The sequence below is a fragment of the Salvelinus sp. IW2-2015 genome, linkage group LG17 (assembly GCF_002910315.2).
Source record: "Salvelinus sp. IW2-2015 linkage group LG17, ASM291031v2, whole genome shotgun sequence".
Classification (NCBI taxonomy): domain Eukaryota; kingdom Metazoa; phylum Chordata; class Actinopteri; order Salmoniformes; family Salmonidae; genus Salvelinus; species Salvelinus sp. IW2-2015.
Window position 1 is genome coordinate 7,244,911 of NC_036857.1, and position 23,959 is coordinate 7,268,869.

At 42.8% G+C, this 23,959-nt stretch overlaps 1 protein-coding gene across 2 annotated transcripts in view; it reads right to left on the reverse strand.

Annotated features, from left to right (window-relative positions):
• Positions 1-18,771, reverse strand: part of LOC111976527 (sodium- and chloride-dependent taurine transporter) — a 30,546-nt gene extending 11,775 nt beyond the window's left edge. The window contains exons 1-5 of one of the 2 annotated variants that reach the window (XM_024005415.2): positions 18,648-18,771; positions 8,254-8,483; positions 7,885-8,019; positions 4,019-4,253; positions 2,427-2,559 (exon numbers count right to left, since the gene is read on the reverse strand). In XM_024005415.2, coding sequence (XP_023861183.1) covers positions 2,427-2,559; positions 4,019-4,253; positions 7,885-8,019; positions 8,254-8,482 — 732 coding nt within the window. In that variant the 5' untranslated portion in view covers position 8,483; positions 18,648-18,771. Of the gene's footprint in view, positions 1-2,426; positions 2,560-4,018; positions 4,254-7,884; positions 8,020-8,253; positions 8,484-13,247; positions 13,472-18,647 lie in introns of those variants that run through there. The other variant, XM_024005414.2, reaches the window with a different exon arrangement.
• Positions 18,772-23,959: the final 5,188 nt, after the last annotated feature.

Consider the following 23,959-nt stretch of genomic DNA (forward strand, 5'->3'; position numbering starts at 1 on the left):
TTACCGGACACCCTAGACACTTCAGTTTGCATACCACCCCAACAGGTCCACAGTCGATGCAATCGCCATCACACTGCACACTGCCCTATCCCATCTGGACAAGAGGAATACCTATGTAAGAATGCTGTTCATCGACTACAGCTCAGCATTCAACACCATAGTACCCTCCAAGCTCATCATCAAGCTGGAGGCCCTGTGTCTCAACACCGCCCTTTGCAATTGGGTCCTGGACTTTCTAATGGGCCGCCCCCAGGTGGTGAAGGTAGGAAACAACATCTCCACTTTGCTGACCCTCAACACTGGGGCCCCACAAGGGTGCGTCCTCAGGCCCCTCCTGTACTCCCTGTTCACCCATGACTGCGTGGCCATGCACACCTCCAACTCAATCATCAAGTTTGCAGACGACACAACAGTAGTGGGCTTGATTACGAACAATGACGAGACAGCCTATACAGAGGAGGTGAGGGCACTCGGAGTGTGGTGTCAGGAAAACAACCTCTAACTCAACGTCAACATCAACAAAACAAAGGAGATTGTGGACTTCAGGAAACAGCAGAGGGAGCACCCCCCTATCCACATCGAAGGGATAGCATTGGAGAAGGTGGAAAGTTTTAAGTTATTCGGCGTACACATCACGGACAAACTGAAATGGTCCACCCACACAGACAGTGAGGTGAAGAAGGCACAACAGCGCCTTTTCAACCTCAGGAGGCTGAAGAAATTTGGCTCGTCACCCAAAAACCTGACAAACTTTTACAGATGCACAATCGAGATTATCCTGTCGAGCTATATCACAGCCTGGTACGGCAACTGCACCGCCCTCAACCGCAAGGCTCTCCAGAGGGGGGTGCGGACTGCACAACGCATCCATGACACCTACAGCACCCGTTGTCACAGGAAGGCCAAAAAGATCATCAAGGACAACAACCACCTGAGCCACTGCCTGTTTACACTGCTACCATCCAGAAGGCGAGGTCAGTACAGGTGCATCAAAGCTGGGACCGAGAGACTGAAAAACAGCTTCTATCTCTAGGCCATCAGAGTGCTAAACAGCAATCCCTAACTCAGAGAGGCTGCTGCCTACATTGAGACCCAATTATTGGACACATTAATAAATGGATCACTAGTCACTTTAAACAATTCCACTTTAAATAATGCCACTTTAATAATGTTTACATATCCTTCATTACTCATATCATATGTACATACAGTAAAATCAAATCAAATTGTATTGGTTACATACACATGGTTAGCAGATGTTAATGCGAGTGTAGCGAAATGCTTGTGCCTCTAGTTCCAACAGTGCAATAATATCTAACAATTCCCAACAACTACCTACTACACACAAATCTAACAAGTAATCTAACAATTCCACACCAACTACCTAATACACACAAATCTAAAGGGGTGAATGAAAATATGTACATATAAATATATGGATGAGTGATGGCCGAGCGGCATAGGCAAGGCTGTATTTTATACCATCTATTGCACCTTGCCTATGCCGCTTGGCCATTGCTCATCCATATATTTATATGTACAGATTCTCATTCACTTTAGATTTGTGTGTATTAGGTACTTGTTGGGAAATTGTTAGATTACTTGTTAGATATTACTGCACTGTTGGAACTAGAGGCACAAGCATTTCGCTACGCTCGCATTAACATCTGCTAACCATGTGTATGTGACCAATACAATTTGATTTGATTTAATGCTGGATATGCAACTYTTTACCATAATGGAAGGGGCTAATTCTGTGTTTTGTACAGAGCTGAACCCACGAATTAGGTATTTCCGTAACAGTTCGCCAAATAGACAGTTGATAGGTCTCCCAACAAGCCACAGTGGTCCTTTAAGTGGTTCAGTAATCAGTGTTGGACACAGCCCAGTGACTGTCCCGCTCCATTGACAGACAGACAGAGCTCTGAGGGGATCTGCCGTACTGTACTGCACACTAACACACTGTCAGCATTGAGTCTGGCCAAAACCTAATGTACAGTACAGTAACTCACAGTCCTTAATCAAACAGACTAACCTGCCTGTTTTTGCAATCATCAACAGACCGTTACTGCTTTGTCAGTGACAGAGACAAGTTGGCTACAACAGAAAACACCTAGCACCCAGGTTAATGCCCTTAGGGAGCAGACAATACATATTAAGTAATTCCCTTTTTTGGGTGTATACATACAGATGTAGGATACTAACTTGAGCCAGTTTGCACCAGCAGGAAAATAATTCTGCAGCAACAGGAAATGTGAAATATTATGTTGATTATAATTAATGGACATTTTTGTAGGGGTTGATACATTTTTCGTAGTAAAGTTGTCCTGCAACAGGTTGATCAAATGAAGATCCGWCATCTGTAAACACACTTTTTAAGAGACTACAAACAAGCCTGATAACAACCACATCGTGCTACTACTCACCTTCCCAGTGGACTTGACTCCCTTCCAGATGCAGAAGAAGCAGACAATCCACACTGCCAGGAGACACAGGGCTAGGTCCCACTTCAATGGCCCGATGTCATCAATTCCAGAGGAGATGCTCAGCACATTGCGTCTTAGCAGAGAGGGGGCAGACAGCATCCAGGTTAATGACTGTTCTGATGGGACAGAACTGTAGGCTTATGTAGACCCCTGAACGATACAGTACAGTACATTTTCCACTCTACAAAAACATTTTAAAAAGTAGGGCAAGTGTGACATGTCATAATTCCTGTGGGTCCTGTCCAAGGTTTCATGCCAACAGAGGTTACATCACCGCAGTGAAAAGCAAACATCCACATGATGTGACGGTAATAGTGTGTCTGTGAGGTCTAGTTTTCACCAACCCTCCTCTGCTCTAGCTCACCCTGGACCTGAATGAACTGTGCCCTGAGACAATTTTGAGAGAATATGACAGAATTTTATTTTCATTCTATGTGTTCTATTCTATTTATGTGGAACAGCCTCAATTCGTCGGGACATGGACTCTACAAGGTGTCAAAAAGCGTTCCACAAGGATGCTGACCCATGTTGACACCAATGCTTCCCATAGTTGTGTCAAGTTGGCTGGATGTCCTTTGGGTGGTGGACTATTATTGATACACGTGGAAAACTGTTGAGAATGAAAACCCAGCAACGTTGCAGTTCTTGACACAAACCGGTGAGACTACCTCCGTTCAAAGGCACTTAAATATTTAGTCTTTCCCATTCACCCTCTGAATGGCACATATACACAATCCATGTCTCAATAGTCTCAAGGCTTAACCTGTTTCCTCCCCTTCATCTACACTGATTGAAGTGGATAAAAAAAAAAAAATCAATAAGGGGTCATAGTGTTCACCTGGTCAGTCTATGTCATGAAAAGAGCAGGTGTTCTTAATGTTTTGTACACTCAGTATATATATTTTTAATTTAACTAGGCAAGMTAGTTAAGAACACATGTTTATATTCAATGACAGCCTAGGAACAGTGGGGTAACTGCCTTGTTCAGGGGCAGTGCAACAGACTTTTGCTTTGTCAGCTCAGMGATTTGATCTTGCAACCTTTGGMGTTTCAAGTCCAACGCTCTAACCACTAGGCTACCTGCCGCCCCATATATGACTCTGGTAAAAAGTAGATATCATCTATGCTGGATTTTYTGTTGGCCAAATGTCAATAAGCATCATCTTAACCTAAATTGGGATTTGAAGTTAAGTGGTTGTGGCTTCCCAAGAGGATACAATTTTGGCAGGACTTTTAAGAGGAAAGGAAAAGGATAATACCCCTTGATCCAAATATAGTACAGTGAAATGATCCAATTTAAAGATAGAATGAACCTCGTGATAGAGGGGGGATTTCTTGGAAATGTTGCCCATTCAAACATAAGTTTACAGCAAACAAGGAAGAGGCACAGTATCTGCACTGTTTATATTTGAGTTTGTTTTTGACATTGTAAACCTGTCTGTGTTCACGTGCGTGTGTATGCATGAAAGGTGTGTGTTTGTCTGTGTGTGTCAGTACAGAGTCAACCCAGCTGTCAGACAGTGAGTACTCACTCCCAGAACTCAGTGACGGGGGAGGTGAAGTTGGTGATATTGGCAGCCAGCATTAGGGTCTTGTTCTTGCGGACTGTGTCCTCCACACACCGGTCTGTGTTCCACGGCTGATTGCATTTGGCCCAGGGCAGCTCCGGCTGAAAGCACTGGAATAGGTAGTAGAGTCCCCAGGCTAGAATCACTATGTAGTAGATGTTCAGGAGAGAGACGATCACGATAGAGGCATAGCCAATACCTACAGAGAAGAGAAATTATTAATTAAAACCAATACTGGATTGATTCTTTATTATATCAGTAAACCAGTGCAGAAGCTTGGGAGTAAACAGAGAACTAGTGTTCTTGGAATAAGTCACAGCCATGATGAAATCACCATGAAAAATCGATGTCCTACAACTAAATTGTGAAACCACAAGAGTTTCATTCCAAAACACTATATATACATTTTTTTGAAATGTTGATTAATTAAAAACACATCTTGTGAAAGAGATTGAGCTATTCTTTTTTCATGTTACCGATTAATGGGCTAGTGAAAAGACACATATGATTTTGTTTAAAATATATTGCAAGGTAATTTTATTTTAGGGAGACAAGTAATCATGTTTTGTGGCAAAATGCTATGTAACCACCCCAAACAACAGAACTGCAATAGAAAAAGTATCTGGATTGGGTTTTAAACAATTAGGGAAAAGGGAATACTTAGTCAGTTGTACAACTGAATGCATTCYACTGAAATGTATCTTCTGCATTTAACCCAACCTCTCTGAATCAGAGAGTTGCAGGCAGCTGCCTTAATCAACATCCACATCATCAGCACCAGGGGAACAGTGGGTTAACTACCTTGCACAGGYGAAGAATGACAGATTTTTATCTTGTCAGCTCAGGGACTTGATCCAGCAACCTTTAGGTTACAGGACCAAAGTTCTAACCCACCAGGCTACCTGCCACCCTCCACATGTAATAAAGTATTGATACATAAATAAACACATATTAAAATAATTAATTTGCTTAAACTATATTACACAAATACCCTATCACATATCCAATTTATTGTATCCAGAGAGTGAACAGTGTATGGAAAGTATGTTTTCTTTTTGGACATTTAAGCAACTTTTGGAACAATTTGATAGGGTTTTTACAGGTTTGTTTCGTTAGGATAAATCAAGGGAAGATTTTGAGTTTGATTATATACACTTCATAATAATATACATATAATACTATCAATAATATACAAATATATAATACAACTTACGACTGAACAATGACAATGATTCGCTAAATTGCTCACTTTTGCGCCAGCAGCAAAAACCATTTGGAAGGTTCAGCACATCTGGACAGTGGATTTTGCCAGAGCCATATATTTAGAGAGTTGGGCTAACTTTTAGCATTTAAAAAAATTATTCTAGACATTCAGTTAGGCTACATAGCATTTATTTTTTACAATTCCTTGTGTAATGTTAATGGCGTGCTAACATGGCTGCCATAAAATGTTGTAGTGTCATGTAAATACATCATAATGCAGAAACACCAACGTCCCTGCTCTCTAAACACGGCTCTGGATATAACACATTTTCGTATGAAACAAGAGTGTCGGATATTGCGTTATGCAAAAAAACGTGTCACTGAATCCCCTTGGAAACTAAATGAAGTAAAGCCAACATTGGAGCTGAAGCACTTCAGTGAACAGCACTGACCTAGTTCCTTTTGACTAAATGTATGTCTATAAAATCATTAGAAACCAATCCACTGACTCGGATGTTCACAACTCAACACTCCTATTTCAAAGAGAGGATGTTTCCCTGGCTTGAGTGTACTAACTCTGGTAATAATGACTTTAGTCACAGAAATCCCCTGTAGTCTTCCACTCCTCTGATCTATTTGTAAAGTGGCGTTACCTCCGCCAGTCAGGGTTGTGTGTGTGGTAGGTGAGGCAGGGTAGGCCTTCTGAAGGTGTGATAAAACACTAAGAGGGACAATGGCAGCCGGGCTATAGGCCACCTGTGGGCATCTGTCACTCTCTAGTCTATATGTGGGTAAGCAAACGTGTGCGTGCGCATGTGCGTGTGTGTGTTTGCGCACGTGTGAGTGTGTGTGTGCGCAAGTGAGTGTGTGTGTGTGCATGCATGCACACGTGCATGTGTGTGCCAGTTCACACAACCCCCCAGTCAATTAGGCAGCTGCCTCAGCACTCCTTGATTATTCAAGCTCATCAACAGATGCTGAAGATTGGCTGCACCCCAGTCTTCAGCTGTCTGTTTCTACCTGCCGCTCCCAGCTTCATGGCATAGCAGTTTATGGCTGGGAGCTGTCTCTCTACCTACTGATCTACATGTTAGAACTGGTCTGCCAGTAGCATATCACAGTGTAAACCTATGGCAGGACCCTGACTGATAAGGAGATACGTTACAGTGCCAAACAGTGACGCCAGGACTGTAATAACGACATCATAATACAGTAATATCCGATAACATATCCGTGGTGCTGACAAACAAAACAGGTGGCCCCCTGCTGCCAAGACCTACACCGTCCATCATTTCATGAAAAAATATGTGTTTCTTTGCTGATCCACTGTATGAGATATTTATCATTTTGGGGCAGATCCCATTGCTAGGCAACTCGCTCTAACCTTCTCTGTTGRCATGGTAACACAGCACTCAGCACTACTTTACACAACCAAGGCTGAAAATACATGTGCGTGTGCATGTATGTACTTAGCTGCCACAAGTACAAAAAAATGTATGCTTGATCCGATGTGGTCGAAGGCTCCGTATGGAGGGTGTGCAATTGTGGAGGGTGTGGCAATTGCGGAGCCTCCAGAGGCAAGCAGAGGCCAAATTGAGCTCCGTACTGCATCGCCTCCCAAATGTTGTAACAATACTGAGGGTTCCGTGTAACTCTGTATGACTCCTCATTGACATGAATGGTTGACGGTAGGTGGGGGCGGGAGGTCCTGCATAAACACAAACTCACTTCCTTGACTACTTCCTTCACAACAGCTCTGCTCAACAGCTCTGTGCTGCTCCGCGAAGCGCAAGAAGTATGAATGCCCTGTCTTCTGCAGAGGCAGTATCACCGTAAATGCTGCACGGCCAATGAAGACATCGGATTGACCATGCAGCGCCTTTTAGAGTGTTCAATGTTTGGTGTTTGATTACGTCCACTCCAGGCTCCAATGCAAATGAGGCAATCCTCAACAAACCTGTTCGCAGATCAGCAGCACTGTGTGCTTTAGCTAAATCCTTATGCATGTCAAAAACACAGTCAGAGAAAGTTGGCTGAAGCACATCCATATCTGGGACCAGTCTGCTCCACAGCTATGCTGAATAATATATTTTACACATCACAGAGCATGCTAACGGGAAGTAGCTATGGTCCAATTACCCATCAGAACACAGGGAGGGAGACCTTAGCAGAACTCAATGTCTGTGCACTGAGTCTAGCAACCCACAGACCAACAGCACAATCAGACGCTGCTAGGGAGTTTCGCAAGAGCAGTCAGAAAAACAGAACTACTGCAGTAGTTGTCACTGGAATTCGTTGTTTTTTAAAAAGCAGGACGTGAATAATATCGAGGCTAGATTAAAGGCTGGTAACATCATTATTTTCAGTAGGGATTTTTTTCTGCGATGGGACAAGGCACTAAGCAGGCACAAAGCAGGTTTGGCGCCCCGCCTGAGCAACGCTAATGGAAACTGTGTTTAGGCTCTTCGCTAATCCCTCTGTCAGTCGCTGACGTTACCACCTACAGTACATGTCCAAGAAGGCTTACACAACCCCCTTTCCCTGCCTACTTTCCCTGATGACGACCGGCCTTAATGGCAATAGGGGAGAATGGTATTAGGGTAATGGGAAGCAGTGTGGTGACTCACCAGTGAAGATGGGGCAGAGTTTTTCCCAGCAGGTGATGCCTCCCTCAGAGGTATACTGGCCCAGAGCCACCTCCAGGAAGAACACCGGCAGGCCTCCACCAAACAGGAAGATGGTGTAGGGGATGAGAAATGCACCTGGGTGGAGGAGAGGAAGAGAGAGGGAGGGAAAGGGAACAGACAGTTAGCCTACAAATGTCAGGGTCTACAATATGTGCTCACCCACAGCCATTTCACAAATCAAAATCCTGTAACTGCAGTCTCCGACTTGAGTTTTTTTATAGGTTCCTGAAAACTTATCAAACTTGAGTGACCCCCAACTTTAAGACCTGTCTGTATGGAGAAAGGGCCCATGTTCATTTGAATGCCTACCTCCACCATTCTTATAGCAGAGGTACGGGAAGCGCCACACGTTCCCTAAACCGACAAAGCCTCCGGCCACGGACAAGATAAAGTCTAGCTTGCTGGCCCACTTCTCCCTCTGGATGGGCTTGCCCTCTGCCTCGTCCTCCGGCCGCGTGCCCGGGCTCTTCCCTGGCGAAGGCTTCAGCGTGTCCTTGTGGAAATCCTTCAGACATTGGAGTTTCTCTTTCTGTGCCATGCTATAGGAGGTTGAGAGGAGAGAGGACAAGGACAAGGAAAGAGAGAGAGAATTAGAGAAAGCGAGAGAGAGAGAGAGATGAATAGGAAGAGAGAGAGACGTGAGCCGGATAAGGCAGAGATAGGACGGCGCATTAGCAAGATGAGGGTCTCTCACGTGCTGTATAGTCAGCCATGGCGTGATACAGCTATGTGTCAGTATAGAGCCTGCAATGAGAACTGCTACAGGAGTCACTATATGGCTTCCTCCTCGCCACAGTTCTCTCTTATTTACTTCACATTGGATATACATTCCATCTTACATTGCAAATCTCTCTGGGTTGAATAATCTCTTCACTTGCACTGTACAAATATAATTTCTATGTGCATAATATAAGAAATCTTGATTATGTATAATTTTGTATCCATTAATTAACCAGGGACATCATATTGAGACATGTCCTGGTAATCAGACCTGGGTTCAAATAATATGTCAAATAGCTCAATTGCTTTCACATACATTCAAAGTAAGTATTCAGATATATTTTATTTGAAAAGTAGTTTAATATTTTAATGTATTTGGAAATACACTTGGAAAGTAAAACGAAATAATGAAAAACGAATTTACACTGACGCAAATACACTCCCATGCATTTAACCCAGGTATTTGAAAACAGTATTTGACATAAGTATTGAACATACGACTATTTTACAAATAACCATTCAAATACTCAAATAAAAGTACTTATTTTGGGCTGTGTATTTGAAAATACTCAAATACACAGAAATAGTATTTTAAGTACCACTCAAATACACAGGTCTGCTGGAAATGCAGCTCGAACAATACTTGAAGAACACAAATACAAGGAGAAGCAACAACCTACTCTTCCCTTCAAGGTGGGGGGTACATTGTCATCTAAGGAAAGGAAATATTTTTAACAGGATATACCGTATGCCTTTCAGACCACATATAGACAAAAAATTATATATTAAATAACTACAACACTGACAAACTCATGATATCCACCATAAATATGTAACCAGAATCACTGCCAAAGAATTTTCCTAATGCTAAAAGCAAATTTAGAGAAGATACAGTGCCTTCAGAAAGTATTCATACTCCAAGACTTATTCCATATATTGTTGCGTTACAGCCTGAATTCAAAACGAATTACATGTATACTTTTTTTCTCTCACCCATCTACACAATACCCCATAATGACAAAGTGAAAACATCTTTAAGAAATGTTAGTCATTTTTTTAAATGAAATACATAAATATGAATTTACATAAGTATTCACACCCCTAAGTCAATACTTTGGCAATGATTACTGCTGTGAGTCTTTGTGGGTAAGTCTCCAAGAACTTTCAACACCAGGATTGTGAAACATTTGCCCATTATCTGCCCATTTTCAGGTCTTGCCATAGATTTTCAAGTAGACTTCATTCAAAACTGTAACTCGAACATTCACTGTCTTCTTGGTAAGAAACTCCAGTGTAGATTTGTCCTTTGTGCTCCATTTTTATCCAGAAAAACTACCCAGTCCTTTATTACAATTACAAGCATACCCATTATATGATGCAGCCACCACTATGCTTGAAAATATGGAGAGTGGTACTCAGTAATGTGTTCTATTGTACTTGCCCCAAACTTAACACTTTGTATTCAGGTTCAAAAAGTGAATTGCTTTGCCACATTTTTTGCAGTATTACTTCAGTGCCTTGTTGCAAACAGGATACATGCTTTGGAATATTCTGTACAGGCTTCCTTATTTTCACTCGGTCAATTGGAGTAACCACAATCCATCCTCACTGTTCTCCTATCACAGCCATTAAACTCTGTAACTGTTTAAAAGTCACCATTTACCTCAAGGTGAAATCCCTGAGTAGTTTCCTTCCTTTCCAGCAACTGAGTTAAGAAGGATTTCTGTATCTTTGTAGTGACTGGAAGTATTGATACACCATACACAGTGTAATTAATAACCGCACCATGCACCAAGGGATATTCAATGTCTGCTTTTTTTTACCCATCTACCAATAGGTGCCCTTCTTTGCGAGGCGTTGGAAAACCTCCCTGGTCTTTGTGGTTGAATCTGTGTTTGACATTCACTGCTAGACTGAAGGACCTTACAGATAATTGTATGTGTAGGGTACAGAGATTAGGTAGTCATTAAAAAATAATGTTAAACACCATTATTGTGCATAGAGTGAGTCAATGCAACTTATTATGAGACTTGCTAAAGCACATTTTTACTCCTGAATTTAAAAAAAACATTTAACCTTGGCAAGTCAGTTACGAACAAATGATTATTTACAATGACGGCCACTTGGGGAACAARGGGTTAACTGCCTTGTTCAGGGGCAGATTTTTACCTTGGGGATTTGATCCAGCAACCTTTCGGTTACTGGCCCAATGCTCTAATCACTAGGCTACCTGCCGCCCCAAACGTATTTAGCCTTGCCATAAAAAGGGGTTGAATACTTATTGTCACAGGACATTTCAGCTTTTCTAAAAACATAATTCTACTTTTATATTATGGGGTATTGCGCATCCATTTTAAATTCAGGCTGTAACACATCAAAATGTGGAAACTTCAAGGGGTGTGAATACTTTCTGAAGGCCGTTTCTGTATCCGTGTCCATTCCGAAAGCTTGGATGGGTTCTGGAAGATCCCACAGCTTAAGTTCACTGAATGTTTATATTGTAAACAGCCTTTCCAAGAAAGACAGGATTTGGAATTACTGTCTCAGGTATCCCGTTTCCCTGCCTGTGCCAATCAAAGCATGGCAGGGCAGGAGATATTCCTTGGACATGTTAAGACACAAATGGATTTAAGCTTACTGCTGGAATACAATGAATGGTGTCGTATTAAACAGGAAGAATGAAAAAAGCAGCTATGATTAATTGTAAGTCTGATAATACCAGTGTAAAAGAGTAAGGTTTCCTGTCCTTTTGAGGCAGGCTCAGACTGAAATGCAGTTGGCAGAAACAGAGAAACGGAGAACATTAAAGGCTTCCCCTCTACTCTCGCTGGCTCCAATGGAAATCTGTCATTGAAGATTGTGTGCCTCACAAAAGCTTCCGAGTCAGTCGACTAGGTGCTTGGTTTCCAAAAGATTCACAGAACAATAGCTAGAGAACAAATCTTTCTCCAATAAGTAAATGTTTCTCTTTAGCCTCTGAAAGTAACAGTATAATTCAAGTTGATTTACAGTTGGATCTCTCAACAATACATACTATTGTCAGACACCCTGATGAAGTGTAAGCCTATTTGCGTTGGTGTATTTTAATAATATCAGCCCATACATTGAAGGCTTTTTAACTTTCAAACCCACACGAGTGCATGGACTTGCCACTTAACACTTACCACCATTTGTGGTTATAATTTTTGCTTTTGCTTTTCAAATACATACATGTATTGCCAGTTTACAGAACAATCTATCCAAACTACTCTCAGTTGAAAGGCAGCCATAGATCTTTAAAACATAAGGTATCTTCATTCACCTTGTCGTGTGACTAACACTCCAGACAGTTACATCGTGTAGCCACTGTACAGGCAGACTAAGAAATAGAACAGACACACATTGTAGCTAATAAATACCACATTGTGAAAATCTAATGCAAAGCTGCACTCATTGACCAGTGACCGCTCTGTGCTTCTGTTTTTCAGAGTCTGACAAAAAAGTGAACTTGTTTTGCAGTCTCAAATAACTACTTATTAGTTAATTAAATAATTAAAGGGAAATTTCATTTTAACTTCATATTCATAATCTCCAGCACCACCCCAACATCAACATATGTGAAAGTGGATCATTTCTATGTTTTGTATTAAAAAAGATATGCAGATTAGTGTTTCCAATGACATCATCAACTAATTAGTAGACAATTAGTGGGCAATGCCTACTCATAATTGGTTAAAATCACACGATGCACACTGATGGTGTCACTGGAAACACTTATCTTCCTCTATCTTTTTTACTACAACACATAGACACGCAACACTTTCACATCAATTGATGTTGGGGTGGTGCTGGAGATGAATATGAAGTTGAAAAATTGTGAAATTGCCCTTTAAATGGCTGTTTGAGCTACAACTACACAGCATTACTAAATCCAGCTCCAGTTATGGTCCTCTCCATCGCTCTGCTCATTCTGCTGTCATTTTCCAGGTTCTCTCTGTCTCTGCTATGCATGACAAGTCAACTTGAATTGCTTTCCACTCTCAAACCTCATTACATAACTGTATCAGCTCTCACGCACTCTATTTCTCTTCCTCTCTCTATCCCTCTATCCCTCTCTTGCTCTATGTGCTTTCACCTGCTGGYTGCTGGGAGGCTGTCTGCCGTCAGACTTAAGGCAAACAGTCCATGGGATCTGCCACATGACCCACCCAGACACCCTTGACCAGACATTCTCAAACCCTTCTAAAACATCACACTGTGATTATCTGAAAACACCGCATTAGACACATCACCAACTTAGCATCCAATCAAACATAAAGAAAGATTCTGTAACAAACATGCATTGCAAAAGATAAAAGGCAAATGGAAATAAAGGACTGAATGCAATCCTTAGTCTTTGTGAAGTAGTTCCCCCTTTCACACTCAAACAAAGCATTAACAAAGCCATTTCAAATATGCTAATTCGAGGGTTTCTAAGTACTTACATGAAATTTTCCATTCAGATTAAACAAAAAGCATCCCAAAACAGACCTTAATAATCACTTGACATAAAGATTTAGATAAAGCTATTTTATTATTTCAGTTGAGTAATTCCAGGGACTTACATTTCCTTCATGGCTGTGGATATATGTAGTATGCTTCTCTCTCAGCTGTCACCATTCCTCTGTACTGAATGTCTTTATGCCAACACTGCTCACAAGAAGTGGAGCTGACAGCGAGTCCCGCCCTCAGCTAAAGACAATTAAATCCTATGTGGAGATTGGGCACAGCCTCGCAGTCGCGGACCAACTCTCCAGATACTGATTCGGGACTGTAAATTTCCACTTCCCACTTACAACACCCCCCCCCCCCAACACACACACACAGTGAGGGACTGGGGCTGAATGCTTTGCCCTGCATGTGTCACAGGCACCTCTTATTCACGTAACTGAAACAGATGACAGGATAGGAAGGGGGAGGGAGGGAGTGAGGGTGTGAACAGAGTAGTAGGCCATGAGCAGCAGCATGCAGGGGAAATCAAGCCTCATGGGACAGCTTCCAGGCAGGAGAAAGAAGCCCTCATAAAACATTATGTGGGTAAGGGGTGGTGGCTGGACAGGGACTGAAGGAAGGGACTGATGACTGGCTTGGCTGACCATGCTAACTTTTCATGTATTACTGTCTTAATGTCCCACTTCCACATAGCATTGGAAATGTGGGACATTTCCTATGATAACTGCTTGAGACTGTATCATTTCACATCACAGCAAAGACTTTCAAATATCTCTATGGGAACTGTTTGTGAATATAAATATAGTTTTCTTAAATCAGGGGCAGGATATAATCAGGGAAGTGTCTCTGTGGTGTCTTTGGGAGCCTTCTGCTCCATTTTGACATGGCGTGTGCCAGGTTATCTCTGAAACGTAAACCAGGTACAGCACACTCTATAACAACACCTAATAAGGTGATGGTTCCTGTATTCTTCCCTGTTCTGTTTAGACACCATAATATACTCATAAAGGATCTCACGTGTACAATAGCTGGCACGGTAATTAAAAAACAGTGTTAAACTTGACTACAGGATTTGAGCAATCCTTTTGACAGAAGACAGGGCTTGGCTATTGGCAGGCTTTTACACACACACAGAAGTAGTTACTTCAAATGATATTTCCAGATTGCGAATATCCTTGCCACTTCTGGAAAAATACAACAACTCACATTGTTTTGCATAGTGCAAAGAAACCTTCTGTTACATAATGTTAAAGAAACCAAAGTTATACTGTGAATGAGTTTCCTTGAGATTTGTCTTGTGTTCCGTTACAAATTGGCAGACAACAGAGGAGTAGGAGTGTGACAGAGCTCCTGTTTCACACAGTTGCTTTAAATTGTCAGTCAATGTAAAGTCAAGCCACATTTTTATATTAAACTGCAGACCCTTAACTTTTCTTGATAAAAATTGGGGCGTCATCGCAAATCTCAGAATAGATTTTTGTTTATTTTACTTTATTCCACTGCATTGTGGTCTTAGACTGTTGACATTATCTTCTGAGACTGAAGCATTTATWAWTTTTTTTCAACTTTATTTAACCAGGTAGGCTAGTTGAGAACAAGTTCTCATTTGCAACTGCAATTAAAGACAGTTTACAGTCTTTGATTCTATCAAATGATTTGATAAGACCTTTAGTCAAAGGTATATCTTCTGTTTATGACAAATCATGTGCCCCTCATGCGCTGGGCATGGTTGAAAAAAAAAAGCCTTGTCTGCATGTTTTATAACAGCCAAACCATTCCTCAATTACTTAATTYAGTGGAGTATTAAACGTTGTCCAAACCAATTACTATGTAGGCTCACTTGTAGCTTTGCTTCTATAATTTCTACTCACCCCACCCCATACCACCCTTATTTGGATATACAGTGGACCGCACACATTCGCTATTATGTAATATAATAGATTTATGGAGCTGGAGTGCTTGTCCTGGCTTCGAATTCTGTGATGAGAAGATCAAATTGAACTGATGCAGCTTGCCTGGAGACAACAGTCCAGGGGGAGTTTTTTTTTTACTCTTTACATTCAGCAGATCAAGATCAAATCAAGATAATCTGTGAGGGCGGACCCTCTATATCAACATGARAGGATGTTACCGTGTAGCATGATATTATAGAAAAGAGCCAAGCAAATAACAGCCAAGCATCCCAAACCAGCTCTCCGGATCCCATTGGAAACAACTGGATCCACCTCAAGGGGTTTTGTCTTGCACAACATTTGTGTTTAAGCAAATGGAATATATTAAAGGGGTAATCCAATAACAAATGTCCATTTTACATATCAGAAGGGAGAGCTACAGTGCATTCGGAAAGTATTCGGACCCTTTGACTTTTTCCACATTTTGTTACATTTAGCCTTGTTCTAAAATTMATAAAATACTGTTTTTTCTCATCAATCTACACCCAATACTCCATAATGACAAAACGAAAACAGGTTTTTAGAATTTTTTGCAAATGCATTAAAAATAGAAAAACAGAAATACCTTATTTACATAAGTATTCAGACTATGAGACTCGAAATTGAGCTCAGGTACATCCTGTTTCCATTGATCATCCTTGAGATGTTTCTACAACTTGATTGGAGTCCACCTGTGGTAAATGCAATTGATTGGACATGATTTGGAAAGGCACACACCTGTCTATATAAAGTCCAACAGTTGACAGTGCATGTCAGAGCAAAAACCAAGCCATGAGGTCGACGGAATTGTCCATAGAGCTCCGAGACAGGACTGTGTCGAGGCACAGATCTGGGGAAGGGTACCAAAACATTTCTGCAGCATTGAAGGTCCCCAATAACACAGTGGCCTCCATGATTCTTAAATGGAAGAAGTCTGGAACCACCAAGACTCTTCATAGAGCTGGCCACACGGCCAAACTGAGCGGGGGAGAAGGGCATTGGTCAGGGAGGTGACCAAGAACCCGATAGAGTGGCCAGACGGCAGACACTCCTCAGTAAAAGGCACATGACAGCCCGCTTGGAGTTTGCCAAAAGGCACCTAATGACTCTTAGACCATGAGAAATAAGATTCTCTTATCTGATGAAACCAAGATTGGCCTGAATGACAAGCGTCARGTCTGGAGGAAACCTGGCACCATCCCTACGGTGAAGCATGGTGGTGGCAGCATCATGCTGTTGGGATGTTTTCCAGTGGCAGGTACTGGGAGACTAGTCAGGATAGAGGGAAAGATGAACGGACTAAAGTACAGAGAGATCCTTGATAAAAACCTGCTTTGGAGCGCTCAGGACCTCAGACTGGGGCAAATGATCACCTTCCAACAGGACAATGACCCTAAGCACGCAGCCAAGACAATGCAGGAGTGGCTTCGGGACAAGMRTCTGAATGCAGTTGAGTGGCCCAGCCAGAGTCCAGACTTGAACCCAATCGAACATCTCTAGAGAGATCTGAAAATAGCTGTGCAGCGACACTTCCCATTCGACCTGACAGACCTTGATAGGATCTGCAGAGAAGAATGGGAGAAACTCCCCAAATACCCATGTGCCAAGCTTGTAGCGTCATACCCAAGAAGACTCAAGGCTGTAATCGCTGTCAAAAGGTGCTTCAACAAAGTACTGAGTAAAGGGTCTGAATACTTATGTAAATGATATTGATATTGATATTTATGTACATTTCTAAAAACCTGGTTTTGCTTTGTCATTATGGGGGTATTGTGTGTAGATTGATGAGGAAAATCAATTTTAGAATAAGGCTGTAACGTAACAAAATGTGGAAAAAGTCAAGGGGTCTGAATAATTTACGAATGCACTGTATGTCAGATAACAGAGACGTGGGATAATGTAGCCTGATGCTTGACCCCATGGCACTGTTATTTTGATAGGTGTGGAATATTGCATACTGGCTCAGTAATAAGGTGCACACATCAGTATAGCTGCAGTGTATTACATATTCATATGACAGAAAACTCAATACAGTTAGCCCTTTTGATGTCTTCTTCAACAAGGGCCCATTTGAGTTAAAAAAAATAAAAAGGGTAGATATAATGATTGATCATATAATGAAGACAATATGAGATGAAGAATCAACATGGTAATATGCAGTTATACAATGTAAATAAAATGCACATATCTATTGATTTCACATTATCCTTTGATTCTTTGTAAACAGGCTTCTGTGAGAAAGCATCATATTTTCAGCATCACTGTAAGTGTATGCTTGGCTACTGTCAACAACTCATTCATGGTTGGTTGGGAAAGACCCAAGACAATGGTTAGGAAATAGAGCAATGCCTAGTTTCATAATCCACTCTTGACATACAAAACAAAAACACAAGCCATCTTCATCTTTATGACACATTAGTTTGTAGACTAGCCTACTACAGCCTATTGTGTCAGTGTCTCAAAGACTCAACCAACACATCAATAAGTATTTATCCAAAAGGTGCAGCAAATTTGAAATGTCATTATCTGATTCATAAAACGTCACCTCTTTCAAGTCGTACAAAAGCCAATGGAGGGCGAGAGTCGATCCATTCTCATCAACGGATGGCAAACTACAACATTGTTGTTTCTAAAAAAATATGGTACCAAAAGGACACGCCTCAATCTCAATCAATGCCTGTTTCTCTGTCGAGAGTTGCGACTGTCAGGCAGAGTGAAGACAAAATAAGTGGGTTAAAATGTACAACCTGTTAATGGGTATTAAAACCATCTTAAACCGTCACAACTAATTCACAAACAGCATCGTCTTTCAAATAACAGTCCTCATCATCATTGCACTTTGACAAAACCAATCCATCGAATATAGACTAGGTTAGATTAAGAAGGCACACGTGGGAGAGACAGACAGTAACATCGTAAAGGAGTGTGAAGGCTTGAAGGCAATACAGCCACCCCAAACCCCAAAAGTTGACCTCTTAGAATGCATCGCATTATAAAAAGCAATGCTATAGTGTAGGAAATATAGCCTATTCATTTATAGAATTTTAAACGCGGAAGCGCACTCACAAAGGCAATGGCAACCAAAATATACCTATACTTTAATGTTGCATTTTGTCATAATRTTATGACAAATCAAATATCTAAAAACATTGGCTTTAATTAAATAGTTTGACGTCCAAAAGCAATATAAAGCGCCCTTGGGTTGATGTCCAAGCTATGGTGTTTTTAGCCTACACATCATGTGCGCTCACAGACACACGCACCGCATAATTAGGTTTTATACACACAGCAATTATTAGCATCACTTCAAATAAAACATTATCAAGCAGGGAGAGAGATTCCCAAGAGGACACTTACTTTTATATTTGAAAACATCAAAGAACAACATGTATATTTCAGTCCAAAACCTTGAGGAATTGTTACAGAACATACATTGGCTGCTCTATTCAGATAATATAAATCATAATATGACTTATATCATGAAAATAATGTGAATATTAGCCTATACATTAAGAACATACAAACAACAATCTAATTTGCTATTACTTATCTCTCTGATGGGTAAAGATGATGCTTAATTACCTGCCAGATAATTTTATAGCTCGAGCTGTCCCTTAAACTTGTGTTGTGCTGTGAGTGCTCAATAAAACAATTGCATCGGAAATGAATTACACGAGTTCTCTCTCTCTCTCTGACCTTTGTTTCTGAGAGCGGGTGCGCGTTTAATATGAGTTTGAGTGGAAAATCACCAGCTTCCCCATGCAACAGGAGAGTTTATTCTTAAAGTGACAGGTTCCCGCTAATTTGAACCGCTCGACGCTCTCACCTCATCTGGCTCGATCAAGTCTCAAAGCAAGGCATGCATGTGGACTCACAAACTCAGCCAAGAAAGGAATGGAAAGGACAAAGGACATGAGGGACTGCTGTGGCGTTTTCATCACAGGCTTTGGTAACCAGTGAAACATTACAATAACTATAACCCACATAGCTATGAACAATAATACCTAAAACATAAGCAAGGACCTGGTTGATGATAGGAAAAATGGTCCTAAATGTAAGTTCCATCACATTTGTCTTTAGTATTGCACAACCTAAGAACATCAGGCCTATCCCATTTTTCAAAGTAGCCTAATATGAAAACACAACTTTGTATGTTTGTTCAGCTCAGTGCATATTGGTTCATTGCACTTTAGTAGACTAATCCAATGCTGACAGACAACCAACCTTACCCAAACAGATGGCAAGACCACGTGTTGGCATGGCGGAGCTTTGTGGGACACACTAGTCAGGGGTAAGGGGAACAGTCAGCAAATCACAGGGGGAAACTAGTCACACCAAATGCTATGCATTCTACAGAGAGGTTACATTTCTATACCTGAACCACAGAAAGTGATATTTTACTCCCAAACCGCATGCTATCTGTTGTTAAACTGTTTACCTCAATCGGGAAATTATGTGATTTCGGGCACTCTAACAATGACCCATTTCTTGTGTAACATTGAGTAGCCGGTTCAAGGCTACATGCCGGGTTTTTTTCATCTTCAGAATTGAATCAAAAAGAGCCTTTCTTTATTGTTTGTGCAGATGGGCAGCAGCCATGGTGGCCTGTACTGGGTACCTTGGCGCAGCCTTTTAGCCAAAGTGCCTCTTGTAAAGCAAAGACTGTTGTCAGGCCACCCAGTCCCTGAGTTTCAGCACCCATTTCCCCTAAGAGAACAATATGCTCTGTCAGCAGGGCCCACTATTTTCTCTAAGCGAAATGGGAAATGGCAGAGAAAGAGGAAGTTGTTTCAAGACTACTCTGTTTTGGACCAGTGTTTGCGACTGCAACTGAACTTGCATCTAAAGTAGCTTCTGAACATGTTACATGAYACAAGAATATGGATTTTTTTCACCAGTGACATGAACAAAATGGTGGGAACACTCCTAAAGCTGTATTTGGAATCTGGATCACCTGATGAGATTGCTTTGTGATATCATATCTTTGTTGTTCCATATCAGCCTTATAGTTGTGTAARAGCCTACCTTGTGCAAGACCACTATTTACCTAACTGCCAAGGGAGGTGTCATTCTGAATAAGCTTAATGCTGGAGGTTTGGTAACAAGGTGTTTATATGACAGTTTCTTGGATCTGTGTTGTGCAGGCAGTGCGAATTCAGTAACGGCAGACAACAGGCTTTAAATACATTTTGTTTTAGGCATGGCTTTTTGCAAAATGTCCCATTCCATAAATTCTGTTTCTTGTAGCAGCTGCATTTGCGATCAAATCAAGGGCAGTTCAAATCAAGTGCAGTTCAAATCAAAGGCAGTTCAAATCAAGGCAAGCATCCATCTTGTCTTGATCTTATCTTTAACTTTTTGAGCTCATAGACTTTTGTACTGTAGCCTTGTGCTCTAACCAAACCAAAACTCCATTATACCAATGTACTTCATCACTTCTTGTGGGCAGAAGCACAGTGAGCTTAAATACAACTATTCAGGTCACACAACTGGTCAATTATTCAATAGGTTAACTTGGTTAATTAAGCATGCAAAAAGTAATCTGTGACAGTGACTGTTCCAGTTACACTAGTCACTATCAGGGATAGGAAATACATAGTAACAGCTTTAATATTTTAACTTTGTGTGGCGTGAAATTACAGAAAGAGAAAACTTTTAGAGTATCACCCTTAGGAAAATGTGCCAGATCACTAACTAGCCGTAGACTTTACATGCAATTTACTGATTCCTTAATTGATATCTTACAATTAGATAAACCCACTTCTAACCCCTTTTAAACATTGTGTTTGAGACTTCTGGGTTGTACCATTGCATTTGTCTATTACTTCTGCATCCAGAGATAGCAACCATTAGTCGGTAGCCTAATATAAGAGTGTTGGGCCAGTAACTAAAAGGTTGCTGGTTTGAATCCCCAAGCCGACACAGTGAAAAAATCTGTTGTATGTGCCCTTGAGTGTAACGATGACGCTGTGAGTCGAGAAGCAGGTGAAACGTTTAATAAAACAACAAACAAGACAGCGAAACAGTGGCGAGATAGCATGAAAACAATACCCACTGAGGAATGAACATAAGGGATGGACATATAAAGGGGAGGTAATGAGGAAGGTAAAGGAGTCCAGGTGTGAATCATAATGATCTGCAGGTACGCATAATGAAGGATGCCAGGTGTGCGTAATAATGAATCCAGGGACTGGTGGTTAGTATTTTGGCGACGTCGTGCACCGGAGGGGAGAAGCAGACGTGACAGTACCCCCCCCCCCCGACGCGCGCTCCTGCCACCGGATGACGCAGACCAGGGGGGCGACCCCGAGGAGCGGGTCAGTCCGGGCGGTGAAGGTGGAAATCACGGATGATGTTGGGATCCAGAATGTCCTCCACCGGAACCCAACACCGCTCCTCTGGGCCATACCCCTCCCAGTCCACCAGATACTGGAGCCGACCCCCACGATGCCAGGAGTCCAGTAGGGATCTGACAGCATACACCGGACTCCCCTCGATGTCCAGGGGAGGTGGTGGGGTGTCGTGGGGGACAGCATCAGCTACGGACCAGGAACCACCGGCCTGAGAAGGGAGACATGAAATGAGGGTGAGATACGAGTGACTGGGCAACTGTAACCTATACGTCACCTCGTTGACCCTCCGGAGAACCTTGAACGGCCCCACAAACTGGGGGCTCAGTATCTTGCAGGGCAGGCGGACTGGGAGGTTCCTGGTAGAAAGCCAGACACGATCCCCAGGGTGGAACAGTGTTCACTGCTGTGGTGGTCTGCCTGTTCCTTTTGATGGTAGACAGCGCGCTGGAGTCTCACATTCGCATCGTACACACTTCTTCTGCGTGCCAGAACCACTCGTCAACTGCAGGAGCTTTGGTCTGGCCCCGGGGGGCCAMAGCCGTCTGAAAACCCAGAACACACTGGAAGGTGGTCAACCRAGTGGAGGAGTGACACAGCAAGTTCTGGGTGTACTCTGCCCATGGAAGAAATCATGTCCACTCACCCTGCCGGTCCTGACAGTGACTCCTCAGGAACCTCCCCAGTTCCTGGGTCATCCTCTCCACCAGCCAGTTGGATTGAAGTGAGGCTGACCGTGACACKGCACTTCTCCATGAAGTCCCTCCATACTCATGATGTGAATTGGGGCCCACGGTTGGAGACAATGTCCTCTGGAAGGTCATAATACCGGAAGAACTGCTGGAAGAGTGCCTCAACGACCTGGAAAGCAGTGAGAAGACCAGGAAGAGGGATTAAACTACATGACTACATGAAAATCTATCCACTACCACCCGAATGGTGGTGAAACCATCAGAGGAGGGGAGATCGGTTACAAAGTCAATGGATTGATGAGACCAGTGTCGCTGAGTCACGGAAGCTGCTGGTGCATTCCGGAGGGACTTGGTTTGGGCACATACGGAACAAGAGTTGACATAACGAGTTACAACCTGCGCCAAGGTGGGCCACCAGTCCCTCTCAGCGATGGAGTGGATAGTTTGAGAAACACCTGGATGTCCAGCGACGACAGCTGTGTGTGCCCAGGTCAGCAGCCAATCACTTATCCCTGTGGGAAAGTAGATGCGCTCAGGAGGACAGTTCAGGGGTACGGGCTCCCTCTCTGAAGCCTGGCGGATGTCTACATCTACYTCCCAGGCCACTGGACCTACGACTCGGGATGGGATTATAGGTGCACTCTGGACAGGACCCTCTCCCGAATCGTAGATACTGGACAGGGCATCGGCCTTGATGTTCTTGGAACCTGGGCGATAGGTCAGCGTGAAGTCGAACCTGGTGAAGAAAAGTGCCCATCTGCTTGGCGCGGATTCAGTCTCCTCACTGTCCGTATATACTCCAGGTTCTGATGGTCYGTGAGGATGACGAAAAGTTCCTTGGCGCCCCCCAGCCAGTGTCTCCTCTCCTCTATTGCCAACTTCACTGCCAGGAGCTCACGATCGCCGATGTCGTAATTTCTCTCTGCGGGGGACAGTTTCTTAGAGAAGAATGCACATGGATACAATTTCAATGGGTTACCCTGTGGTTGAGACAAAACTGCCCCCACGCCCACCTCTGACGCGTCCACTTCAACCACAAAGGATAACGTAGGATCTGGGTGTTTGAGCAATGGGGTGGAGGTGAAACGTCCCTTGAGGAGATGAAAGACCTCGTCGGCTGCTGGGCTCTACACCAACCTACGAGGCCCACCCTTGAGGAGAGAGGTGAGAGGAACGGTGAGAGAGCTGAAGTTCCTGATGAAGCGATGGTAAAAGTTGGCAAACCCCAAAAAACGTTGTAACCCCTTTATGGTGGTTGGGACTGGCCATGACCTAACCGCATCTACCTTGTTGTCCATCCTTACTCCCTGTGGGCTGATTTGTTACCCTAGGAAGGAGACAGCCTTCTGATGGAATTGGCACTTCTCAGCCTTGATGAACAGGTGATTAGCCAAGAGGTATTCCAGGGCTGTTCGAACGTGAATGATGTGATCCTCCAGGGTAGCCGAGTAGACCAAGATGTCAGCAATATACACGACCACCTGGCGTCCGAGCATGTCCCTGAACACCTCGTTCACGAATGCCTGGAACACTGACAGAGCATTGGCTAAGCCAAATGGCATCACCAAGTACTCGTAGTGGCCAGACATCGTGCTGTATGGGCGTAACCTTCCATCCTTCTTGTCCACAAAGAAGAAATCAGCCATCGCAGAGGAAGTGGATGTGTGGATGAAACCTTGTTGGAATGCCTCTTGGAAGTAATCCTAATCAATGGCACAGTCCCAGGGGTGATGAGGAGGAAGACAGGTGGCGCGGGTCTTGGAGAATACTTCCCGGTGGTCCTTGTATACCTCCAGGATGTTGGGCTGAAGGGCAACCACAGGACTCTCAACCGACTTGGAACCACAGGGGA